The following is a 25,656-nucleotide window of genomic DNA, read 5'->3' on the forward strand; positions in this document are numbered from 1 at the left end:
TTCAGGACTCAATTCCAATATGAAGCTCCCTATTGCCTCTAGGAAAAAAAAAATATAAACTCCTCCATCCTTTAAAGTCCTTCACATCTGGCTCCAACCGGCCTTTCCAGACTAATTAAATTATTAAAATTACTCTTCACATACTCTGTGTTCCAGACAAACTGCTTTTTTTTGGTTTTCTATGTACAAGGTATTCCTTCATGCTTTGGCCCATGCTTGGAGTGCTTCACTCCTTCCTCGCCTCTGCCTTATAGAGTTCTTAGTTTCCTTCAAGGCACAGGTCAAGCCTTCTATTTGTGGCTTCTCCTGACCTTGTCCAGCCATCAGTGCTCTCCCTTCTATAGAAATGTAGCACCAGGGCAGCTAGATGGCGCAGTGGATAGAGAGTTCAAATCTAACCTCAGACACTTGACACTAGCTCTGTGACCTTGAGCAAGTCACTTAACCCCAATTGCCTCATAAACAAAAAGAAAGAAAAGAAAAGAAAGAAATATAGCACCCCCCTCCAGAGATTCCTCCCCCTGCCCCAGGCCTCCCCCACCAAACTCACTTGCATTAGTAATTTAGGCCACCCGTGCTGAAAGCTTATCTCTACCTTTTGGGTCTATACTCCCAAAACTGTAACTCATGAATCCCCATCAGTGAATCCTGCCTTTAATAATCATCCATTAGACACAATTAGCTCAAAGCAAAGGCAGAGCAAGAATAATAGTTACAAAACACCCCTGCCCCCTATAAAACTGGGGCAATGCTCCTGTAAGTGCACATAGTGTTAGGGGAAGAGTGAGATAAGCAGAGACCCCTGGCATGAGGCACACATGTAGGGAACACATGTGGCCACACAAGTAAATGGCCCTGGTATTGTAGGGCCCCAATACCCTTTCTCTTCTCATGGTGTACTCATGCTACTCTCTCCTGGGAAATTTTCATGGCTGGGCTCCCTGGGCCTTCTCCTCTCTGTAGATTAGCCAGTTGTACTTCTCTCTTGAATTCATAGGTGGCTTTCTGCTGTTCTAGGGTCATGCTCGATGGAGGCACCGCCTCTAGCTATCTCTGCTGGGTAAGATGCCTTGAAATAATGGTAGAGAAGGACAGGAAAGATTCCCTCTCCTCCCTACTGCCCTCTGATAAGACAAAGATACCACTCCACAAAACTGCTCCTTTCCTCCACTGACAGTCTCCAAGGGTGGCAAATTTAGCTTTATAAAGAGCACCAGAAGAGTGCTCCATTTTCAGCTACCCAATAGCAAGATGATCTTCTAATTCCATACAGGAAACTTTTTTCAAACTTTGTGAAGGGATAACAGGGTGAAGAGACAACTTTATACTTTTGTTCAACACAATAATACCTTATTACTTATATTATCTGCCCCTGACTTTCTGTGATTACCCCAACCAGACTGAGCAATTCCATCCCACCATTGAAACATTTTTTAATCCAAGTATATCCTAGACAAAGACACTTCTCTAAAACAGGGGTTCTAAATCTGAGATCTGTGTAAACTTGTATGTTTGGCTAGTTATATTTCAAAATAATAGGTTTTCTTCATAATCCTATGTATTTAGAAACTTTATCCCCAAAAGGGGCCCATAGACTTCAACGGACTTCCAGAGGGGTCCACAAAAGAAAAAATTGGGGGCAGCTAGGTGGCACAATGGATGGAGCACTGGCCCTGGATTCAGGAGGACCTGAGTTCAGGTCTGGCCTCAGACCTGACACTTACCAGCTGTGTGACCCTGGGCAAGTCACTTAACCCCAATTGCCTCACCAAAAAAAAAGTATTTTTAACCTGAGTTCAAATCTGGCTTCAGACACTTGACACATACTAGCTGTGTGACCCTGGGCAAGTCACTTAACCCCCAATGCCCAGCAAAAAAAAAAAAAAAAGAAAAGAAAAAAACGTTTAAGAACCCCTGCTCTAGAAGCACTTGGAAGAAAATTGTCTTTGTCTTTATTTCCTGATTCTTTATCCAAGACCTAGTTCCTGTAACCTACATGCTTCAACAAATATTCCTAGGATACAAAAGTGTTTTGCATAGACTATTTTTCATTTCTCTGGTGAGCTCACAGATAATATAAGCCCGTAACTTCTCATTTAGAGAACATTTAGTACTAAATGATGAGGAACAGAAAAGAGAGAATTATCACCTCTCCAAACTCTGAAAATAAGACCCAAGTCCAGTAACCCATGGTGCCCCACCACTAGTTTGTATTTACTTTGTATAGTTTTGCATTGATTTATCTGTATTTATTCATCCTACAGAATCTGTATTGATTTGCTTTATGGGATTATAGGATTATAGACATCGAGCTTGAAGGAACCTCAAAGAACACTCTAGTATAACCCTCTCATTTTGCACATAAAGAAATTGAGGCCAAAGGCTACATTTTTTTCCCCTGGTTGAATGTAAACTCCTTAAGGTGAGGGACTGTTTTGTTCTTGTCTTTTTGTCTTCATTACCTAGTTTACTGTGCCTTGCACATAGTAGGCATCTGTTGAATAAGTGAATGGATAAATAAATGAATTATGTACTGATGTTCTTGGCTTTGGACTACTGATACAAAGGGATTTTTTTTTCTGCTTCTCACCTTGCCTCTGGTTTTGTTTACCTTGAAAATTTCAGTTTGACTCAGCATAACTTCCTCTCACTTGGGTCAGAACTTGGATCACAAATAGAACCACATTCTCTTTCCCTGGGACAATTCCTTTCTTGAGCCTTGTTAATTGGCCCATTCTTCCCCCACAGTACTAGAGCTTCAACACTATTGTCTCACACCCAGACTTCTCTACTGCTGCTGAGTGACTGAACTTCAAGTCACCTTATAAATCCTTTGACTTGTTCCCCAGAGACCTCATTGTTGCAACAACAGCTGGAGCAGACTTCTTGGAGACTGACTACCCTCCCAGGGTGTGTCTGTTTGCAAAAAGCAAACAAGTGGCTCTGGAAGTGAGTAGAGGGAGCCACCCTACCCTGCCATTAGCACGAGGAACTTTTCACAAGGCCAGTTGAAGAGCTCCTGGGATTTCTGGCCCACTGAAACTATTTATGGATCCCCGCTCCCAGGGCATCCTCACAGTCTGAAGCAAGATGGCCTTTGACACACCTGGCCTAGATGGGCAGACCATCCATTGGGTCTCCCCTCTACATCATAATCAACGTTCTTCTATTAGACAATGCAATAGGGCTCTTCTAGAAGCCAGAGGAGTCTTTGGACATCACCCTCTCAGTTCAAAATTTCCAGTTGATGGATTCACTGACTTGGGAAGAGATAAGCAACTAAGGGAGAATCACAGAAATTGGAAGTTGGAAGGAACCTCACAGTATGCATCTAGTCTAAGTCGTACATGAAAGGGAACCCCTTTCATAATATAGCAAATGAATAATATATATGCCTAAGTACACTGGACTCTAAATAGTCAGCATTTATTAAATCCTAGTTGACTGACTGATTGACTGACTCTGAGGTCCTTTTAAGCTCTACATCTATAATCCTATGACTTGCCACCCCAGACATGTGGTACAATAGAAAGAGAAATGCTTTTGGAGTCTGAGGACCTGGGTTTGAATCCTGCCTGTTTCACTTACTTTGTGTTACCTTGGACGAGTCACTTTACTTCTCTGTAAAATGAGGGGGGATAGACTAGTTACCCCCCCCCAGGTCCCTTTTAGTTCTAAATCTATGATTCTATGATACCTGCCCCAGTGGATCAATTTTTAAAAGTTATAGCCACACCTATCAGTGATGAATTAGCTCAGGTGAAAGGAACCACCAATTTGAGCAATATACTCATCTTGAGTCTTCCCTTTGGTTATTATTGTAGTTGTAGCATTCCTTCTATCATTCTCTAAGATCACCAGCTCGTAGAGCTCTCTCTCTCTCTCTCTCTCTCTCTCTCTCTCTCTCTCTCTCTCTCTCTATATATATATATATATATATATATATATATATATATATATATATATATATATATATATATATATATATGGAAGCTTGCAGGATTGAGGATGGTTTACCCATATACCCAGGCTCTCAGTCCTGTGTCACCCCCTTTTACTTCTACAGTGACAGTGGCAGGAAAGAAGGCAGAAGGTGCTAAGAATCACAATTTTTAGAGAGTCAACAAATTTTAATTTTGCTATCGTTAGTACAAATGTGAGATCCTTCCTTGTCCAATGACCAAAAGTTGACATGTTGTTGGAAAAAATAAAGTGTATCAGTCTCGACATTGTTGTTGATACCAGCAGATAAGCTTGGCATGTGGTAAGAGCAAAGCATGACAGGGGGATCACTAGACTGTTCCATGGGTACCCTTATGATCTCAGGAGAAAATGAGGAAGGCCTCCAGAATGTTGCATGGATGGTGAACTTTGGGAATGAGAGGTACACAGGATGGGAAGGCATGCACATGGATACTCTGCACCTTTACTCATGTCTGTGGGATCTTCCCAGAAAGGCATGATGGGAAATGTCCTACTTCTGTCATAAAAAACATAGTGGTAAGCCTTGTAAACATGTCCAAAACTCTAATTATGGCTGCCTGGTATTTTGGAGGGACCCAGTGTGTCCAGTCTAGCACTCATTGGTCCATGAGTTCTCCCCATGCTCCTACTGAAGCACCTACTGAAGGTATTCATGGGGATGCCAACAGCAAACAGGACTCTTGACAAATCTGGGTGATGGTTTACCTTGTTCTCTCTAGAGTGCACTCAGACCCCCACAAATGGGTTAAGATCAGGATGTCAGGTATTGCAATAGGAGAAAGCTGGCCTTGTGTGAATTTCTCTTGCAAATCCTTCTTATCTAGGGAGGTTGTGTTTCTTGAATGAAAACCACAGCTGAGCCTTAGACATATCACCTGGATGGGGTTTGACATCCTATCATGCCATCCCCCTTTCTCCAGTTCCCCTTTATGTGTTGTGCTTCCCCATTAGAATATAAACTCTTTGAGGGCAGAGACTATCTTCCTTACTTGTATTTAGATCCTGGCACTTAACACAGAGCCTGGTACTAGTACCTGTTTAGTAAATACTCTATCATAATATGTGTAGTTTACTGAAACTGGAAGCACCTTCAGACTGCCCAGAAATGAAGCCAGGGGTAGATACTCTGAGTGTCCTTCTTTAGATGCCTTGACTTTTTTATAGTTTTCATCCTTGGGCATTACAAGAGAGCAAAGACACTGCCATAGAACCAGCCCAGAGTATGGGGACTACATGATTCACTTCCCACGAGAGGTATTGCTGCCTCCCAAGAATTTCATTGGTCCCACCAGCTCTTTTTAAATGTTTGTTGTTGTTGAATTGTTTCAGTTGTGTCTGACTCTTGATGACCCCATTTGAGGTTTTCTTGGCAAAGATACTAGAATGATTTACCATTACTTTATCCAGCTCATTTTACAGATGAGGAAACTGAGACAAACAGGGTTGAGTGACTGGCCCAGGGTCACAGAACTGGTAAGTGTCTGAAGCCAGATCTCAGCTTAGGTCTTCCTGACTCCAGGCCTGGCATTCTATCCACTGCACCACCTAGCTCCTCCTATTTGAAATGACCCACCAGCAAAAGATTTGGGAGCTGCCTACCTTGTTCCAACTGACCATCTTCCAAGAGGGTTAGCGGACCAAGGCCAAGGAAGGACTGATATCCAAACCATTGTGTTTGTTACTGTCTATATTCTCTGGAGGACAGCTCTGTGGGCAGGTCTGGGTCTATGACATAATAGTCTTATGTAGGTCATGGTCAAAGTCTTATTTCTATTAGATATGGAAATGTTTCTATTTGTTGAGTTTATAGTTTGGTGGGAGGTTTTTTTGTTTGTTTTTTAAAAGAAAATTTGGAAAAAATAAAAGTAATCAGGAGCAGCCAGGTGGTGCAGTGGATAAAGCACTAGCCCTGGATTCAGGAGGACCTGAGTTCAAATGCGACCTTAGACACTTGACACTTCCTAGCTGTGTGGCCCTGGGCAAGTCACTTAACCCTCATTGACCTGGAAAAAAACGGGGCAGCTAGGTGGTGCAGTGGATAGAGCACCGGCCCTGGAGTCAGGAGCACCTGAGTTTAAATCCAGCCTTTGACACTTACTAGCTGTGTGACCTTGGGCAAGTCACTTAACCCCAATTGCCTCACCAAAATAAAATAAAAAATAAAAGTAATCAGCTTGTGTCTTTGTAACTAATTCATCATGAAACTTTGAACGAATCATTTTACCTCTCTAACAAGAGTCTATGGTTTGGAAATGGAACATTATAATGAGGGCAGCTAGATGATACGGTGGATAGAGTGCTGGGCCTTGAGTCAGGAAGAACTGAGTTCAGATCTGGCCAAAGACACTTGTTAGCTGTGTGACTCTAGGCAAATCATTTAACTGTTTGCCTCAGATCCCTCATCTGTAAAATGAACTGTCAAAGAAAATGCTAACCCATTCCATTATCTTTGCCAAGAAAACCCAAAATGGGCCACTAAGCATTGGACATGACTGAAACAACTGAACTACAACAATAATTATAATGACCAACCTTGGCTCCAGAGAAGAGGGAAGAAAACGCATTTCCCTCCCTTTCTTTGCATGGTTGTGAAATTGGGCAACACTTGATTGATTCAGTGGTTAAATTTACCGAACTACTTTTTTTTCTTTGTTATAAAGGATGGATTTCAGGGTGGTGGAGAAGAAAGGAATATGTCAGGAAATGAAGGTAGTGTAAACAACAAAGAAAGCAATAAAATTTTTAAAAATGTAAACCCTACACACAGTCTCTGGAGAGTCCTTGTGGTTAATAACTACTGCATGTTTGTTGATGTCCTGTGAAGCAAGCACATAAACAAGGAGCACGTGGGGAAGTCACCGGGTCTAGAGTGTCAATACTCTCATTACTTAATTACTTAATACTCTCATTAATTAATTACTTAATCAGGGACCTGATGGCCTAGCGCCATCGGGTCAGGACCATTATTGTTTAGTCATTTTTCAGTCAGGTCAGATTCTGGGTGACCCCTTTTGGGGTTCTCTTGGCAGAGATGCTGGAGTAGTTTGCCATTTCCTTCTCCAGCTCATTTTACAGATGAGGAAACTGAGGCAGACAGGGTGATGTGACTTGCCCAAGGTCACACAGCTAGGAAGTGTGTGAGACCGGATTTGAATCTTCCTGACTTCAGGTCTGGTGCTCTATCCACTGTATCACTTAGCTGCCTGATTCTATGACTAGATGAATCTCTAATAGTAATACCTAGCAGTTCTATAGCCCTTTAAGGTCTGCCAGGGGATATCCCTATATTGCTGTTATTATTCCTATTTTACAATTTTAATAATTTTAATTTTAAAAATCATATCACCGGGGGGCAGCTAGGTGGTGCAGTAAGTAAAGCACTGGCCCTGGATTCAGGAGGACCTGAGTTCAAATTCGGCCTCAGACACTTGACACTTACTAGCTGTGTGACCCTGGGAAAGTCACTTAGCCCCAATCACCTTACCAAAAAAAAAATATCATATCACCACTAGACAGACAACAGAGTAAATAGCAGTGCCCTGAGCTTACAGAATGTAGTCATCCCTGCCCTTTGAGCCTGTGTTCTGTTTATCTCTGTGTTAATTGAACTGGCATTTCATACCTCAACTCAAGTCTAGACTAAACCCTTCTCTGACTGTTGTTTTCTGTCTGACTGGAAATCTCATGTCTCTTGATGCTTCTTGCATTTCAGGATGTTTACCCAACTATGATGACTTTTGCTCTGTTTCTCTGTGTACTGAGAAGAAAAGACATTTTTAACCTGGAGCAAAAAGGATGAAATGCACTTCCCAGTGATGTTGGGGAGTTTTTAGGGGGCAAAAGAGGGTAAGACAGTGAAACTCTGAAGAAAAATTCACTTGGGTTGCCCCTTCTGTCACAGCATTGTCTATTATCCATTTTATTTTGGGGGGGGGGCAATGAGGCTTAAGTGACTCTCCCAGGGTCACAAGGTAGTAAGTGTCTGAGGACAGATTTGAACTCAGGTCCTCCTGAATCCAGGGTTGGTGCTTTATCCACTGTGCCACCTAGCTGCCCCAGCTATTATTATCCATTTTAACTAATTATTCTTGGAACTAGGTCCTAACTTCAGGTGTTCCACCTTCGATCAATCATTCAACAAACATTCTAGCTAGGTACTGAGGATACAGAGACAAAGATCGAAACCATCTTCCTCTTAAGGAACTTAGGTTCTATTAGAGGAGACATGTCTCTGCGTAAATATATATAAAAGAAAAACAGGACAGTTAGGAGAGGGTATCAGGAAAGGCTTTGTGTAGAAGGAGGCATTTGAGACAGAGGCAGGAGTGTGCTGGTCAATGTTTGAACAGCCAGTTCTTCAGAAAAACAAACAAATGTACTCATGTACCCTACACAATCAACAAAACAATAAACCAGGACCTGACTTATAGTTTATTTCTGATGTGTAATGCTAATGTTCACAATAGAAACTTAGCTCTTGCAGCTATTTCCAGCTACCTCCAGCATACCCTTGGCCAGAAGTGGGGAGGGAATGAATTCCAGGTATGAGGGAGCACCAGTGAAAAGTCACAGAGACAAGATATAAATTTCCATGTGTGAGGGATTCAGAGATGGCCTATTTGGCTAAAGAGTAGAATGTGGAAGGTTGAATACTGCATAATGAGGCTGGAAAAATAGTTTGGGGCCAAACCATAAAGGCCAAACAAAGGAGTTTATATTTGATCCTAGAGTTTAGAAGGTAGGAGAAAGACATGGTCAATATGTACTTATGGAGAATCATTTTGAAAGCAATGTGGAGAGTGGTTGGGATGGGGAGAGACTTGAGGCGGGACAAATTAGGAAACTTGCAATAATTTAGGAAAGAGGTGTTGAGGGCCTGAACTAATAAGATATCTGTGTGAATAAGGATATCGGGTTGCATTCAAGAAATGCTATAGAGGAAAAGATAGCAAGATTAGGAAACTGAATGGATTATGGAATAAGGGAGAGTAAGGAGCTGATGATAATACAGAGATTACAAACTGGGGAGACTGGAATAATGATGTATGCCCTTGTAAGAATAGGAAAAGTCAGCAGAAGGGAGGTTTTGAGGGGAAAGCCTACTTACTGAAGGGCAAGTCGGTGCCCTTTAAATTTTGTTTCTTTGGGGCAAAGCACTGATTGCCACACCCTAGTTATGGCTCTGCTGACAAGTCCTTTGTCTCTCCTTCTCTAGTACTATCTACAGGCACTTGGCCCTTCCTTTACATCCCATAGGGTTTGACCTCACTATGGAAAGTAGTTCCCACTCAGTATGTTCTGCTCTTAGGGACAGCAAAGTGGATGAGGCAACTGTTGTATTTTGTCAGCCAGTCAATAAATATTAAACCCCTACTATCCAGGGACTGTGCTAAGCACTGGGGATATTAAGAAAGGCAAAAGATAGTGCCTGTTCTCAAGGAATTCACACTCTAATGGGAGAAACAACTTGCAAATAACTATATACAAACAATTAATATACAGGATAAATTGAAGATGATCTACAGAGGGAAGACACTAACATTAAGAGGAGAGGGAAACACTTTGTGTAGATGGTAGGTTTTTAGGAACTTGAAAGAAACAAGGGGAAACTGGGAGGCAGAGATGAGGAGGTAGAAGAAAATTCCAGTCATGGGGGACAGCCAGTGAAAATTCCCAGAGTTAGGAAAGGGAATGTTGTATTTGAGGAAAAGCAAGGGGATAGCACCGACGCTGGGTTCAGGAGGACCTGAGTTCAAATCTGGCCTCAGACACTTGACACTTACTAGCTGTGTGATCCTGGGCAAGTCACTTAACCCCCATTGCCTTGCCAAAAAAAATGGTTATTCAAAGAATACATGGGATGGTTTATAGTGTAAGGAGATTGGAAAGGTATGTGTGTGGGCTAGGTATGAAGGCCTTTAAACTACAAACAAAAGACTTTATATTTTATCCTGCAGGTGATAGGGAGCCACTATAATTTATTGAGCATGTGAGGGGGGAGTGACATTGTCATACCCGCACTTTAGAAGGATTACTTTGGCAGTTGAATGGAGGCTAGAGTGGAGTGGGAAAAGATATGTGGCAAGCAGACCAACCAAAAGGCTGATTGCTATAGCCCAGGCATGAGGTGATGAGGGCCTGCACCAAAGTAGTTAATATGAGAGTAGAGAACAAGTAATGTATAGGAAAAATAATGTAAAGCTAAAATTGATAGGATTTTGTGAGAGATTAAATATAGGGGATGGCAGAAAGTGAGGAATCAAGGATGACACAAGGATAAATCAAGGCTATGAGCGTGGGCGGCTGGGACGATGGTGGTGCCTTCAACAGTAATAGGGGGACAGCTAGGTGGGGCAGTGAATAGAGCACCGGCCCTGGAGTCAGGAGTACCTGAGTTCAAATCCGGCCTCAGACACTTAACACTTACTAGCTGTGTGACCCTGGGCAAGTCACTTAACCCCAATTGCCTCACTAAAAAAAAAAGAACAGTAATAGGGAAGTTGGGGGGGGTAGGGTTTGGGGAAAAGATAATGAGTTTAGTTTTGGACATGCTGAGTTTAAGATGTCTATAGGTCATCCAGTTCAAGGTGTCCAATAGGTAATTGGAAATTTGACACTAAGAGTCAGCATGAGGGCCTGATAATCAGATTTGAGAATCACTGGACAGAGATAATTGAATCCATAGAAGCTGAGGAGATCATCAAATGAGGTAGTATAGAAGGAGAAGAGCCAACTTCAGAACCTAGTGAGAAACCAACTAACTGATAAAGTTTTCTGATACCATATTAACACCTGAATAACAAACTGCAAACTTATAACCCTGTGCCTTGGATTCTTAGTTCAACCTCTTTTTCTTTATTGTCAGAGGTACTTACCATATCAACTTCCGAGATGCTATCCAGACTTTCAACTTGTACATCTACACCAACAGGAATGGCAGGACCTGAAAAGCGGATGACAATGGTGATATCAGATATTCTTTTTTAAATCTATTTTGTAATTTCATTTTTGGGGATATCAGATATTCTTTTGTTAGCAAGTGTCCACTCCTCCCCCACCCCAAAAAGGAACACGAGCAATTTCCTCAGAACCTGGATGTTACCTCTTTATTCCTACCATGCTGCCTCGATGGGGCCAAAATGGAATTAGTGTTTGACAGGTAAGAAAAGGTAAGGTGAGAACCTGGTGTGATGAAATAATGGGATTTAGCAGATACTCAGGGACCCACCTGGAGGTTAATCTAGACTGATTGGATCAAGTGAGAGTAATTGACTGCTGATTAGCCTACTTCAAATTAACTGGATTGTAATCACACCTCGCTAGCCCTTAAGAAGGTATTGTTCTCAGCAATGGAATACTATTGTGCTGTAAGAAATGATGAGCAGGAGGAGTTCAGAGAAACCTGGAGGGTCTTGTGTGAGCTGATGATGAGTGAGATGAGCAGAACCAGAAGAACATTGTACACAGTATCATCAACATTGAGTGTTGACCTACTGTGATGGACTATATTCTTCTCACCAATGCAATCGTACAGAAGAGTTCCAGGGAACTCATGATGGAAGAGGATCCCCAAATCCAAGAAAAAAAAAAGAACTGCAGAGTATAGATACTGAATGAACCATACTATTTCTTTTGTTTTTGGTGCTGTTGTTTTTTCCTATTTTGAGGTTTTTCATCAGTGCTCTGATTTTTTCTCTTATAACATGACTAATGCAAAAATAGGATGAATGTTATTAGGTGTATATATGTATGTGTATATATATATATATAACCTATATCAGATTACCTGCTGTCTAGGGGGGGGAAGGGAGGAAGATAAATCTGAAATTGTAAAGCTTGTATAAACAAAAGATGAGAACTATCTTTACATGTAACGGAAAAAAAATAAAATACTTTATTAATTTAAAAAAAAGAAGGTATTGTTCTCAGAAGCTAGACTGTGGACTCAACTTGAGAACGCCTTCAAAACCAATGGATTTGGATGGCCCCAACCAATCAGCTTGAAGCAGTGTGTAAGGACTGCCTCTGTTCCAGAGCTATAAAAAGCTTCCACAATCAGCTTGCTGGAGAGTTCCTGATTAAAGCAGGCTGGTGGAGGAGGACTTCAGGAAGAACCCAACCAGGCTGGAACTCTAGACTAGGTAGGACTTTTTTTTTCTTCTGAACTCCTTGTGAATACCTCTATGCTTTAATAAATGTTTAATGCCCAAAGACTGGTGCTGAAGCTTCTAATTTAAGGCGACCACAATTTAGATTTTAAACATCACACTGGAAAATTCAGATGAAGGCTATTTCTCTTGCCCAAATTATTTTACTTATTCACATGGTCCTGAATTTCTAGCTTGCACAAACCCATGTAAGAAAGTGATCACAGCAATGTGTCAAGTTTGTAATTAGAGATGGCAACTTCAAGGTGACCCAAAGAACTTAGAGAAGAGCCTCATCATTTGAAGGTCTTGGCTGAGAAATTATTGAAGTGAGCCACTTTCAAGAATTGAGACCATTTGCTATATCTCCTTTTTTACTAATTCATTTTGCTCCTTTATTCATTTTCTTCCTTGAAGTCACTTAGTGCAATAGAGAATGGATGGCATTTGGAGTCAGAAGACCTGGGTTCTAATATTGCTCTGCCACTTTATATCTGTGTTAACTTTGTCAAGCTCCGAACATCTCTGGCCCTCAGTTTCTTCATGGTACAATGAACATAATGTTATGTTCTCTAGAATGACAGGACTTGTATTCAAATCCTATCTTCTGCACTGACTTTCCCTTTGTGACCTCAGGCAAGTTAAAAAACTTCCTTGGTTCTCAGTTTCCTTATCTGTAAAAGGTATTGGGGGTTAGACCTAATCAGGGGCCCTTAACCATTTTTTGTGTCATGAACTTCTTTCATAGTCTGGTGAAACCTATGCCTCTTCTTAGAATAATGTTTTTAAATTCATAAAATAATATACACAGGATTTCAAAGGAAAATTGAAATATAATTATCAATTTTTAAAAAACCAACAGGTGTCAGGTTAAGAACACCTGGACTAAATGAACTCTCATGTCCCTTCAAGTTATAAATATTATTATTGTTGTTGGTATTATAATATTATTATTGTGATTGTTATTACTCCTTTTGAGGCTCAATTTCTTCATCTCTAAGTTTGACTAGATGACCTCTAACTTCCAGATCTAAATCTATCTTCTATCTCTAAATTTATGATCCCATAATCCAATGTTTAAATATCAGGAACCAGGGCAGCTAGTAGATAAATCACCAGCCCTGGATTCAGGAGGACCTGAGTTCAAATCTGGTCTCAGACACTTGGCACTTACTAGCTGTGTGACCCTGGGCAAGTCATTTAACCCTCATTGCCCTGAAAAAAACCAAAAACAAAACAAAATATATCAGGAACCAGTGGTCCAGCCTAGCCATGAGAGAATAACGTTTTTTAGTAAATGACCTAGAGTCCATAGGGCAACCCATTGGAGACTGTATGAGTAGGGCCTTATCAACATTTGGACCATTTACTAGGCAAATCCTGCTCTTAAGTTTAAGGTATTTTTCTTTATTATTGAAGAATGCAGGATAGAATTGAAGAGAGGAGTAATCAACCAGCCCACTCAACCAAAGGGTAGAGTTTGGAACTTCTTCATTTTCTCTTACTCTTGGACTACAGAATCTCTAACAAAAATAGTCAGTAAGAATACATTTAAATAGATTTTCTCTCTCCTCAACCCTTGAAGGGTAGCAATAAAATATAAAAGCTCTGGCAGCGTTAACAATTAGAGCTCCCAAAAGATAAAGATAGGACCTTAAATTCTCTTCCTGTGAAGAAGCAGAAAGTTCTGAACCTAGTAGTAGTTGTAGTAGCAACAGCAACAGCTCTTGTTGTTGTTGTTATTGTTGAGTCCTGTCCAACTCTTCATGACCCCATTTAGGGTTTTCTTGACGAAGATAAGTGGTTTGCCATTTCCTTTTCCAGCTCATTTTACCCATAGGGAAACTGATTCAAACCGAGTTAAGCCCAGAATCAAAAAGCTAGTATCTGAGGCTGGGGATTTGAATTCAGGTCTTCCTGACTCCATGCCCAACACTCTACCCACTGGCTTCCTAGTTGCCCCTGACCTGAACCAGAGTGGCAGACAAAGTAAGGCAATTGTATCTGGAGTGAAACCTGGTGACAAGGAGAAGGTATATGTGAGCTGTAACACAGATGGCTAGAGTCTGAACTGAGAGAGCTTGGCCAACACTGGACCCTGGCCAATTATTTGCTGTAGGGCTTTACCACCTCCACCGCCTATTTAATTAAACCAAGCAGATCAAACTCTGCCCTCAATTATGCACACACAGCTCCTGCTTCAGGCTCCCAGATGAAGAAGGATTTAGTTATAGGATCATGGATTTAGAGCTGGAAAGGATTGACCCCCAGGGTCAGGTGACTTGCACAAAGTTATAAAGGTAGTGAGAGAAGAGGGAAAGGGAAAGGGGGAAGGGAGATTTCAACCGAGGTCTTCTGGGTCCACAGTCAATGCTCTTTCCATAGCACCACATTACCTGCCCAGTAGTCTACAGGCATTACAGCAAAGTGTTTTTCTTTTGCCCCACTTTGGGATGTTTAGGATTATAGTTGTCCAGTCATTCTTTCTTCATCACATAATCAGCTGTGATGCTTCATCAATATTTAGAAGTCATTATCATATTTATTTATTTGTGGGGCAATGAGGCTTAAGTGACTTGCCCAAGGTCACACAACTAGTAAGTGTCAAATGTCTGAGGTCAGATTTGAATTCAGGTCTTCCTGAGTCCAGGGCCGGTGCTTTATCCACTGCATCACCTAGCTGCCCCCAGAAGTCATTATCAAGAGTTAGGCTGGATAGAGAACTGTGCCAATCAGCTATAAAGGGCTATAAAATTGTGCCTACCCTTTGACCTAGTAATACAACTTATTCCAAAGAGATCAAAGAAAAACAGACAACATCTATTTGTACAAAAATATTTAAAGCAGCTCTTTTTGTGTCAGCGAAGAACTGAAAATTGAGAGGATGCCCATCAATTGAGGAATAGCTGAACAAGTTGTGATATTTCATTGTGAAGGAACACTATTGTGCTATAAAAAATGAGAGCAAGATAGTTTCAGAAAAACCTGGAAAGACTTATATGAGCTCATGCAAAATGAAATGAGTAGAACCAGGAGAACATGGTACACAGTGTGAATACAGAAAGAGAAAGAGGGGGCAGCTAGGTGGCCCAGTGGATAAAGCAACCGGCCCTGGAGTCAGGAGTTTCTGAGTTCAAATCCGGCCTCAGACACTTGACACTTATTAGCTGTGTGACCCTGGGCAACTCACTTAACCGTCATTGCCCCACAAAAAACCAAACACAGAGAGAGAGAGACAGAGACAGACAGAGACAGAGAGCAAATAGGGTTAAGTGATTTGCCCAGGGTCACACAGCTAGTATCTGAAGCCTAATTTGAACTTAGGTCCTCCTGACTCCAGGGCCAGGGCTCAATTCACTGCACCACCTAGCTGCCCCTGTAACAGATATATTGTAACAATGATCAACTGTCAAGGACGTAGCTACTCTGATCAGTACAATGATCCAAGACAATTCCAAAGGATCCATGATGAAAAATGCAATCCACCTCCAGAGAGAGAAGTAGTGAACTCTAAATGCATATTGAAGCATGCTTTTTTAAAAATTCTCTATTCTTATTGTCTTGTTTTTTATTTTCTTTTGCAACATGGCTAATGTAGAAATATGTTTTACATGACCTCACATGTATAACTGAAATCAAATTGCTTGCCTTCTCAAGAAGGGGGAAGGGCAGGAGGGACGGAGAGCATTGGAAACACACAAAAAAATTTAAATGACTGTTAAAAAAAATGTTTTACATGTAATTGGGAAATAATTAATGAAATAAAATTAACTAAAAAAAATTAAAAAAAGAAAACAGTGCCAATCCAGAGAGTCATGGAGTGAGTGCCCTGTGATACCCTCACCTGATAGCACCTGCCCTATTTGACTAAGATCAGGGAGGGCATTCAGCAGACGCTCACTGGATTCTTGCTTACTTGGCTGGCCCACGAAGTCCAATGGCAGAAAACCATTATTTGAGAAGAGAAGACTTAATGACATAGTTTCGCTTAGCTTTTCACCCATGTCAGACAGATAAAAGAGGAGCAGCAAAGGTCCATTCTCCATACCTCCGAAGCCAGGCCTCATGCTGAAGTCATGGTCATCTATTCTCAGAAGTTGCTCGGATTTTGTCAGTGGAGACTTGGTGATGTCGGGGCTTCGTTTCAATATTGAGCTACACAGAAAACACAGAGTCACTCATCCCCTTCTGCATAAATAAGACGTGTTTGTTTTCCGTAGTGATGCTTATGAATGGTGTTTTGGTGGTGGTGGTTTTTATAGTGATGTTTGGGTTATAAAGATGTTTGACTGAAGAGGAAACCAGCTACTCCTTCTCTCTGGCTCCTATCCTCAAGTGGGCAGAGCCATTCTTTTTCTAGCCATTCTCTACCTCCTTTTATTTTCTTTCTGATCACTGTCTTCTGCTCCATGGAGCAAGGTGTCTCTGAGCATGTACAGAGAAACAAGAGAGGAGAAATATACCCGAGGGAGCTTCCTCTTGCTTCTATTATTCACCCAAACCCTTACCACTTAAAACTGTTTATTCATGGCTCATTTTTTTGTCTGAGGTGATGGGATTCATTTAATCTCTCTCCTGATTTGGGGAAGTTATGGAATATAAACCAATAAAATTCTCTTCCATTTAGCTACAGAGCCCCTCAGATAGGGGCTGACATTCTGTTTTCTCAGTCTCAGTCTCTGTGTATGTATAACCTGCTAGCCACTGCTTCTCCCTTTGAACTCCTTTCTAAATAATGAAACACATGCAAACCAGAGAGTCCTATGTTTGACCACACTTATTTTATGCCTGCTTTCAAGACTAATTGAACAGAAATGTAAATGAACTGCTAAGAATTAGTGAGCTTTGGATTTAACATAAGCTCTCTTGGACAGGGATGGGAGGATGAGAGGCAAAATCACCATCTGGTATCAGTTCTCCCAAATGGAAAGTTCAACAATGGCCTGCATGTCCAGACACCCCTCTAATCATTAGCCTCAGGCACTCTCTTCAGAGGTGAATGAGGCAGGAGGAGGTAGAGGCAGGTTTACTCCAGAGACTGCTGAAATGGCAGCAGTATCACCCACCCTTGAGCCAGAACATCCAAGCTCAAACAGAGCCCTCTCCCTCACTCCCACCCCCACCTCCAAAAAGGTCTCAGTTCTCCTGAAACTTCTCTAGCACAAGAAGAAGGTAACTGAGTAATAGTCCTTCTTTTGTCAGTGGATCAAAAATGAACTGAAGACTTCCTTCCCATCCCCAGATTCCATCTGAGCTGCTCTAAATCCGTTTGGGGAGTGGGAAGGGATACACTTTTAAAAAAGACTAGTCCTGGGGGTAGCTAGCTGGTGCAGTGGATAAAGCACCTGCCCTGGATTCAGGAGGACCCGAGTTCAAACCCAGCCTCAGACACTTGACACTTACTTACCTGTGTAAATCACTTACCTGGAAAAGTCACTTAACCCTCATTGCCCCACAACAGCAGCAAAAGACTAGTCCTTCCTTCTGCCTCTACCTTCCTCCTTTCCACCTGTCCTCTTTCCCTTCCCTATGTTTCCTTCCTTCCATTTCTTCTATCTTTTCCCCTTGCCTCCTCATATCCCTTTCCCTTCCTTTCCTTCTCTTTTTCATTACTTGCCTTACTTCCCCCTACTTCTGTTCTCTCTGTTTTCTCTTTTCTCCCCATCTCATTGACTTCCCTTCCTTTCTCCCTTCCTTCTTCTCTTCCTTTTCTCATGCCAACACAAGGTAAATGCTTCCTCCTTAAGATAGCTCTGATTCAGAGAGTCTGGAAGATCCTCTTTGAATCAAATCATAATTTTTACAACATTAAAACTGTGATATTAAGACTATGATATAGCCTGCCTCTTTTTGTACTTTGGGAAGAGTAGAAAGAAAGTGAAGAATGTATAACCTATATCTGATTGCTTACCACCTCAGGGAGGGGGTAGTGGAAGGAGGGATAAAATTTGGAATCGAAAACTTTAAATAAAAAATATTTTATTATTAAAAAAAAAGAAAGTGAAGACAGAGAAGTCATCTACTGCTTCTAGAAATGCCAGCATGGGAAGAATTTGTCTGGCCAGCTTCATGGGAGTTGTCTGACCCTATTTATAAGAGCCCAAACCCTAATTTATATACACCATAGGAGATGACTTCATTTCATTCCTTCTTACCCTAAAATTCAGTTCACAGAATAGCATTCTCAAAAATGATTAGTCACCTGACCCATCTTCACATCAAGCTCCCATTGCTTTCTAATTTTAGTTCTGCCCCAATCCATCTCCTTTATCTAATAGTTTATTATTTGGGGGGGGGCAGGGCAATGAGGATTAAGTGACTTGCCCAGGGTCACACAGCTAGTAAGTGTTAATTGTCTGAGGCCGGATTTGAACTCAGGTCTTCCTGAATCCAGGGCTGGTGCTTTATCCACTGTACCACCTAGCTACCCCTAAATAGTTTATTCTTGATATGAACTATATTCTCCCCAATAATCGGAGCAACCAACTTCACGTCACAGAACCATAAAATTTCAAAGTTCTAAGGGAAATCATTGTCTGTATGATCTAAATCATTTACCCAAAGAATCCCCATCATAAAATACTGATAGAACCAGCATTCCCTCCATTTCCCCATAAAAGGGATGTCTTCCCTAAAAGGAAACAAAGCTCTTCTTGGGACTTGTTTGACCCTTGCTTATTTGATGAAGCTTCTTGACCATCTAAGGGCATAAAAAGTCCCACCCATGAGGAGTCTGGGCACCTCCAACTTGGTGGATTTCTGAAGACTCTTCAAGTCACCGTCCCTGGTCCTGCTGACCAGCGTCCTTTCCATATGGAGACCAGGCCATGGTATACTTGTTGCATATTTTTGCTATTATAGGGCAAAGTAAACTTCCTTTTGTTATCTCTTCAATGACTTGTAAGTGCCACGTTTAAATCACAGAACTAACAGGTGCTAGCATTAGGCCCACTCCTAACACATAACCATCAAGTGATACTACAACCTCTGCTTGAAGACCTCAAAGAAGGTAGGACCCACCGTCTCTTAAGGAAGTCTGTTACGTGTTTGGAAAGCTCTAGTTATTAGAAAGTTTTTCTTGACAACAGCATATGGCAGCCAGAAATACTAATGTAGTCTTGCCCTACAATCAATCAATCCATATTTATTAAGTGCCAACTATATACCAGGCACTATACTAAGTGCTGGGGATAAATTTTTCTCTTTGAAACTACCCTTCCCCCCCACCCCATTGCCCCTGATTTTGCCTCTGAGGCCAAACAGAATAAATCTGATCTATATGATAATCCTTCAAATACTTGAATATTGTCCCCTCTCCTACCCCCACCTCAACCTGAATCTTCTCTTCTCAAGGGTAATCATGACCAGTTCCTTCAAGAAATCCTTATACAGCATGCACTCAACCCTTTCTCACCCTGGTTGTCTCCCTTTGGACTCTCTGCAGTTTATCAGTGTCTTTCTTAAATTGTGGTGCCCAGAACTGGACACAATGCTTCAGATGAGGTCTGATAAGGGCATAGTAAAGTGAGACTATCATCTCCCCATGACTGGAAATTATGCCCCTTTTTGTATCTCACCTTTCTACAAGAAACCTTCTCTGACCCCTCTTAATTCTAGTGCCTTCCCTCTATTAATAATTTCCTATTTATCTCATATATAGCATATATATGTATATATATATATATATTTGTATATATTTGTTTGTATGCTGTCTTTCCCATTAGATTGTAAGCAACTTGAGGGCAGGGACTGTCTTTTTCCTCTTTTGTGTATCCCCAGCACTTAGTATAATCCCTGGTATATAGTTGGCACTTAATAAATATAGATAGATTGATTGTAGGGCAAGACTACATTAGTATTCCTGGCTGCCATAAGCAGTTGCTGTCTCATCTTTAGCTAGTATTCCACTAAAGCTCCTATCCCCCTCAGGCCTTGAATCAGGAATGAATTTAATTCCAGCCTCAGACACTTACTAGCTATGTGACTGGGGGCAAAGTACTTAACCTGTATTTGCCTCAGTTCCTTATCTGTAAAATGGGGACACACTAGAGAAGGAAATAGCAAACTACTCACTCCAGTATCTCTGCCAAGAAAACCCCATGGACAAATCCATGGGATCATGAAGAGTCCAACATGACTGAACAATAAAACCCTCAGCTCTTTTTAAGAATAACTTCTTTCGGGGCAGCTAGGTGGCACAGTGGATAGAGCACCAGCCCTGGAGTCAGGAGTACCTGAGTTCAAATCCAGCCTCAGACACTTAACACTTACTAGCTGTGTGACCCTGGGCAAGTCACTTAACCCCAATTGCCTCACTAAAAAAAAAAAAAAAAAATAACTGCTTTCTACTCATACTTCCACTATATTATATTTGTGAAGTTTAATTTTTATACCCAAGAGAAGGACTTTGCATTTATTCCTATTGAATTGCATCTTAGTAGATTCAGCCCAATATCTAACCTGTAAAGATCTTTTTAGATCCTTTAGAATCTTTAGATTCACTTAGTATTTATGTTGTATATATCATATGTATTTGTCTTCCCCATTAGAATGCAAAATGAGATCAGTTCCTTCTTTGGTACTTGGGTCCCAGAACTTAACACAGTGCCTGGACTATAGTAGGCACTTAATAAATGCTTCATTGATTAATAAATGTTGAATGAATGACCATACCTTCCTTGCTTGTGTGTCTCCTCATGTACTTCTCTCCTCTGCCTTTGAGGTCTGCTGTAAAAACAAAAATAAAGTTTTAAAAGGAAGAAATATGATTTGACCAATGAATAAGAATTCATTAGGCGGGGCGGCTAGGTGGCGCAGTGGATAGAGCACCGGCCCTGGAGTCAGGAGGACCTGAGTTCAAATCCGGCCACTTGACACTTACTAGCTGTGTGACCCTGGGCAAGTCACTTAACCCCAATTGCCTCACTAAAAAAAAAAAAAAAGAATTCATTAGGCATTGGGCTGTAGGAGGCCCCCACCCACCCCAGGAGGGCGTGGGGAGGAGGGGGCAGCTTTTGTATCTTACTAATTATTTAAATTATGCTGGGGAGGGGGGCAATGGGAGGGGGGACTGGATTTTTTTTCTAAAATAAAGTTGAAAAAGCAAAAAAAAAAAAAGAATTCATTAGGCATCAACTATATGCAAAGCACTTTGCAAGGCATTGGGGGATATGAACACAAAAGTGATCCAATCCCTGCCCTCAAGGAGGTTACAATCTATCTTTAGCAGACAACATGCATGTGCACAGCCTCAAGCACACACGCGCACACACACACACAATCCAAGGTAATTTAGAAAGAAAGCAATAGCATCTGAGAGGATCATGTAGAAGGTGACACTTGGGGTGAGTCTTGAAATAAACTTGGGATTCTAAGAGTTGGAGGACGTATGCACATTAGGCAAAAGGAACTGAGGCAAAGGTATAGAGATGGAAGATGGGGTGCTGCCACATATAAGCAACAGTAAGAAAACCAGTTTGGTTTGTGTAAAAAGAAGTAATGTGTAAAAAACTGGAAAGGTAAGTGAAGAATAGGTTGTGAAGGGCTTTAAATAACAGAAGAGTTTACAGGTAATAGAGAGCCACTGCATTTACCAAGTAAAAAAGGTGACATTACCAGACCTATGGTTTAGGAAAAATTGCCTTGGCAGCTATGCGAGGAATGAGTTGGCTTGAGGAGAAACCTGAGTCAGAAACACTAATTAGTAGGCTATTGCCATAGTCCAGACAAAAGTTGATGAGACCCTGAACTAGGTAAATAGTTATGTGAGTGGAGAGAAGGGGACAATTGGAAGAGATGTTATATAGACAGATAATTTATTTGGTATGTGGAGTGAATAAGAGTAAAAAGTCTAGAGTGAGCCCAAGGTTGTGAGTCTAGGTAACTACAAGGAAGGTGGTACCTTTGACAGAAATAGGGATGCTCAGAAGAGGGTAGGAAGGAAGTATTGGGAGGATGGCTGGAGACCGATTTGAACAAATTTCTTCTACTTCACAGTAGTACCTCCTACTGTAATTGTTTGTGTACACCTGTGAGTTTCTTGTATCTGCTTCATTTTCTATGAGATAAAGTAAAGGCTATTTTCTATCCGATAGGCATTTATTGCCTTGAATTATAAGATATTTATTACCTTACCTTGTAAGGGAGCTGGGGACACCTATTGTTCACATATCAAAACCTAGACATTGTACTCTGTTGGAAGATGTGTAGCTTATTGCCAGAAGGGTAGCAATTATAACTTCTTTTTATAATCTTATAATCTCTAAAAAGAGTAAAATGGTGAAAATAGTAAATACAGCAGGTGACTTTTGGGAAGGGAGTTAGGACTAATTGATGTAAAAGAAAGAAACCTTACAACAATGTTCATGAAAATGGTTTTTTAATCCAATGATCTCATTCCTTCCTCAAGCTTTTCCAAAAGAGAAGTATATTTTTGTTATACCAATAAATGAATTTCTAATGTAGAAACTATCTCTGCTAAAGCAATTAATTGCTCACTGCCACTCAGTCTTAGAGAGTTGCCTGAGGCTGAAGGGATAGTGACTTGTTCCAGGTAGATTTACCAGTTTGTGTCACAGGTGAAACTTGAACCCACATCTTCATGATTCCGAATCCAATGTTCTATCCACTATGCTACCTTGTCTATTAGAATATCATCTCAAAGAAAATGTGGTAGAGTAGGTTGTAATTCTTCCTTAGTATAGGCACCACTATTTGAAGTAAACATCTAATTTCTAGCTAAAAACAAGACAGAGAAGTGATCTCTAGAGTCTATTTTCAGACACTCCTGTGAAAGTGGGAAATTATCACAATTTGATTCATCAAATGAGTTGAAAGTCAATTATTACTTAATAAACGTTTGCTGATTAATTAATTGTTGTCATCATTTGGAGCAATATGTTGTATCTCATTAGGAAGTGATGAGTCAAAATATACTTATTTCCCACCATTACCCAAGGTGGAGGCATTTATTAAATGCCTACTATGTGCCAAGTGCTGTATCAAGCAATGAAATACCAAAAAAAATAAATAAATAGTCCTTGCCTTCAAGAATCCGATATTCTATCAGAGAGACAATATATAAACGTGTGTGTGTGTGTGTGTGTGTGTGTGTGTGTGTGTGTGACACCTACCTCCCAGGTTTGTCATGAGGGTCAAATAAGATAATTTTTGTAAAATGCTTAGCACAGGACTGGCACATAGTAGGCACTTAAAAATTGACTGTGTCTCCTTTCCTTCCTTCCTTCCTTCCTTCCTTCCTTCCTTCCTTCCTTCCTTCCTTCCTTCCTTCTACTACCCATAATGGCTATTAAAAATCTCTTTCCTACTCAAGCCTCTAATGGTACCTCTTCCCCAAACTTTCATCTGATATCTTCATACTTATCCCAAAAAATGAGGTTGCCCAATGAACAACTCTCTCTTCTCTCTTCCTCAACTCTCTATTCCCTGACATCATCCCCAACCTTTTGCTCTGAAGAGGCAGTACCACTCCTCACCAAGACCAACTCCTGTATGTACCCCTGATTCCACCCCTTCTATCTACAGCAGATTGCCCCCATTATCATCCCCTCTTTCTCTCTTTTTAATCTCTTCCTGCTGCCTACAAACACACCCAAGTCCCTTCCATCCTCCAAAAATTCTTATAAGGTTCTACCATCTCTGCTTGCTTTGGTCCTATATTTCTCCTCCCTTATTCAGCCAAACTTCTTGAAAAATCCACATATGTTTACTTTCTCTACATTCTCTTCTTAATCCCCTGAAATCTGGTCTTCAATATCCTCACTCAACTGAAACTCCTCTCCCCAAAGTTAACCAACTCTCTCCTTAAGATCCCCTTTGACATTTCTATTGTACTTGATCATAGATGCCTTCTCCTCTGGGATAATCTCCCTTCTCTGGGTTTTGGGGATACAATTCCTTCCTGGTTCTCCTCCTACCTGTATGATTTCTCAGCCTCTGTCTCTTCTGATGATTCATCATCCAAGTCATGACATAACTACTAACTGTAGGTTCTGTCCAGGTCCCTCTTCGTTTTTCTCTCTTCATTTTCTCTATTGATGACCTCACCAGCTCACATTTACCTCATCACTTCCCACAATCATGTGAACAAATGTCTTTGAACAATACCCTTGTCTATAGGCACCTGAACTGTTTTTCACTTCTGGCAACTTATTTTTCTGTAGATCAAAACATGATTAAAAGTAATCTATATGGGGGGGGGCGGTGCAGCTAGGTGTCGAAGTGGATAGATCACCAGCCCTGGAGTCAGGAGGACCTGAGTTCAGGTCTGGACTCAGGCACTTGACCCTTACTAGCTGTGTGACCCTGGGCAAGTCACAACCCCAATTGCCTCACCAAAAAAAAAGTAATCTAGATGGAACTCTGATTAATTTCTGTGACCATTCTTGGTCCTGGAGAAAAGATGATATAACATAGTTCCTTCCCCTCAGTAGAGAGGAAAGGGACTACAGCTATAAAATTTGGATACCTTTGCAGAGGTGATTACTCAGTTTTAACTTTTTTTTTCTTTATTACAAGATAAATTTCAGTGGAAGGGAGAGAAGTAGTAGGTTGTTTTTCTTTTTTGTTTCTTTCTTTTCTTTTCCTTTGATTCCATTGGTATAACTCCCAGTGTAGAAATTCACTCCACCACCGTAGATTAGTAATTCCTCTGTAATTTATAGTCTGAGAGGATAGTTTGGGCCATTGAATGGTTAAAATACTTGCCCAGGTTTACATAACCATTCTGTGTCAGGCCCAGGACTTCTTGACTCCAAGACTGGCATTTCCAATAGATTATACCACTAGAAAGGGCAGCTAGATGGCACAGAGGATAGAGTGCCAGGCCTGGAATAAAAAAGACCTAAGTGCAAATCTGGCCTCAGACACTTACTAGCTGTATGACCCTGGGAATGTTACTTAAATCTGTTTGCCTCAGTTTCTTCATCTGTAAAATGAGCTAGAGTAGGAAATAGCAAACCACTCTAGAATCTCTGCCAAGAAAACCCAAAAAAGCGGTCACCGAGAGTATGAAACAACTGAAATGACTAAACAACAACAACAAATACCACTAGAAATAACTCCGTTGTAAAAAGAACAAAGTGCCAACAATGTTTAATTTTTTTTAAAAACCAGAACTTTCAGGGGAAGGCGAGGTAGGTAAATTGTACTAGAAGGAAGTTTAAACTGTAGAATTTCTGAATCAAGGAAAATCAGAGTTTGCTTCCTTGGGTTTCAAAAATTATTCCAATGGATCTTCCAAATTAGTTCACTTACTGAATTAGCAAGTAACCAGACCTACCATCACACAGATACTGATTTAATGATCCCCAGCCTCCTCTCCTAATCTGTCCTGTTCTATTTCTAGGGGAGGCAGTTATGAACTTATATAAATAATCTCAAGCTACAAGCTAACCAAGGGAATATATTAGGAAAGTAGGTTCTCTAGACTGGGGTCAAGGTAGAATGGAAGGTGTTCTGAAGAATTTGAAAGCCTAGTCCTGACCCAGATCCAATGTAAGTAAGG

The 25,656-nt window shown here is 41.0% G+C and overlaps 1 protein-coding gene across 1 annotated transcript in view; it reads right to left on the bottom strand.

Annotated features, from left to right (window-relative positions):
- The window catches only part of GABRR1 (gamma-aminobutyric acid type A receptor subunit rho1), a 66,612-nt gene that overhangs the window by 21,737 nt on the left and 19,219 nt on the right, over nt 1-25,656 (bottom strand). The window contains exons 2-4 of the mRNA XM_044005618.1: nt 20,805-20,858; nt 16,180-16,286; nt 10,860-10,927 (exon numbers count right to left, since the gene is read on the bottom strand). Of these exons, the coding sequence (XP_043861553.1) occupies nt 10,860-10,927; nt 16,180-16,286; nt 20,805-20,858 (229 nt within the window). The remainder of the gene's footprint in view (nt 1-10,859; nt 10,928-16,179; nt 16,287-20,804; nt 20,859-25,656) is intronic.

Source organism: Dromiciops gliroides, chromosome 4 (assembly GCF_019393635.1).
Source record: "Dromiciops gliroides isolate mDroGli1 chromosome 4, mDroGli1.pri, whole genome shotgun sequence".
NCBI classification, from domain to species: domain Eukaryota; kingdom Metazoa; phylum Chordata; class Mammalia; order Microbiotheria; family Microbiotheriidae; genus Dromiciops; species Dromiciops gliroides.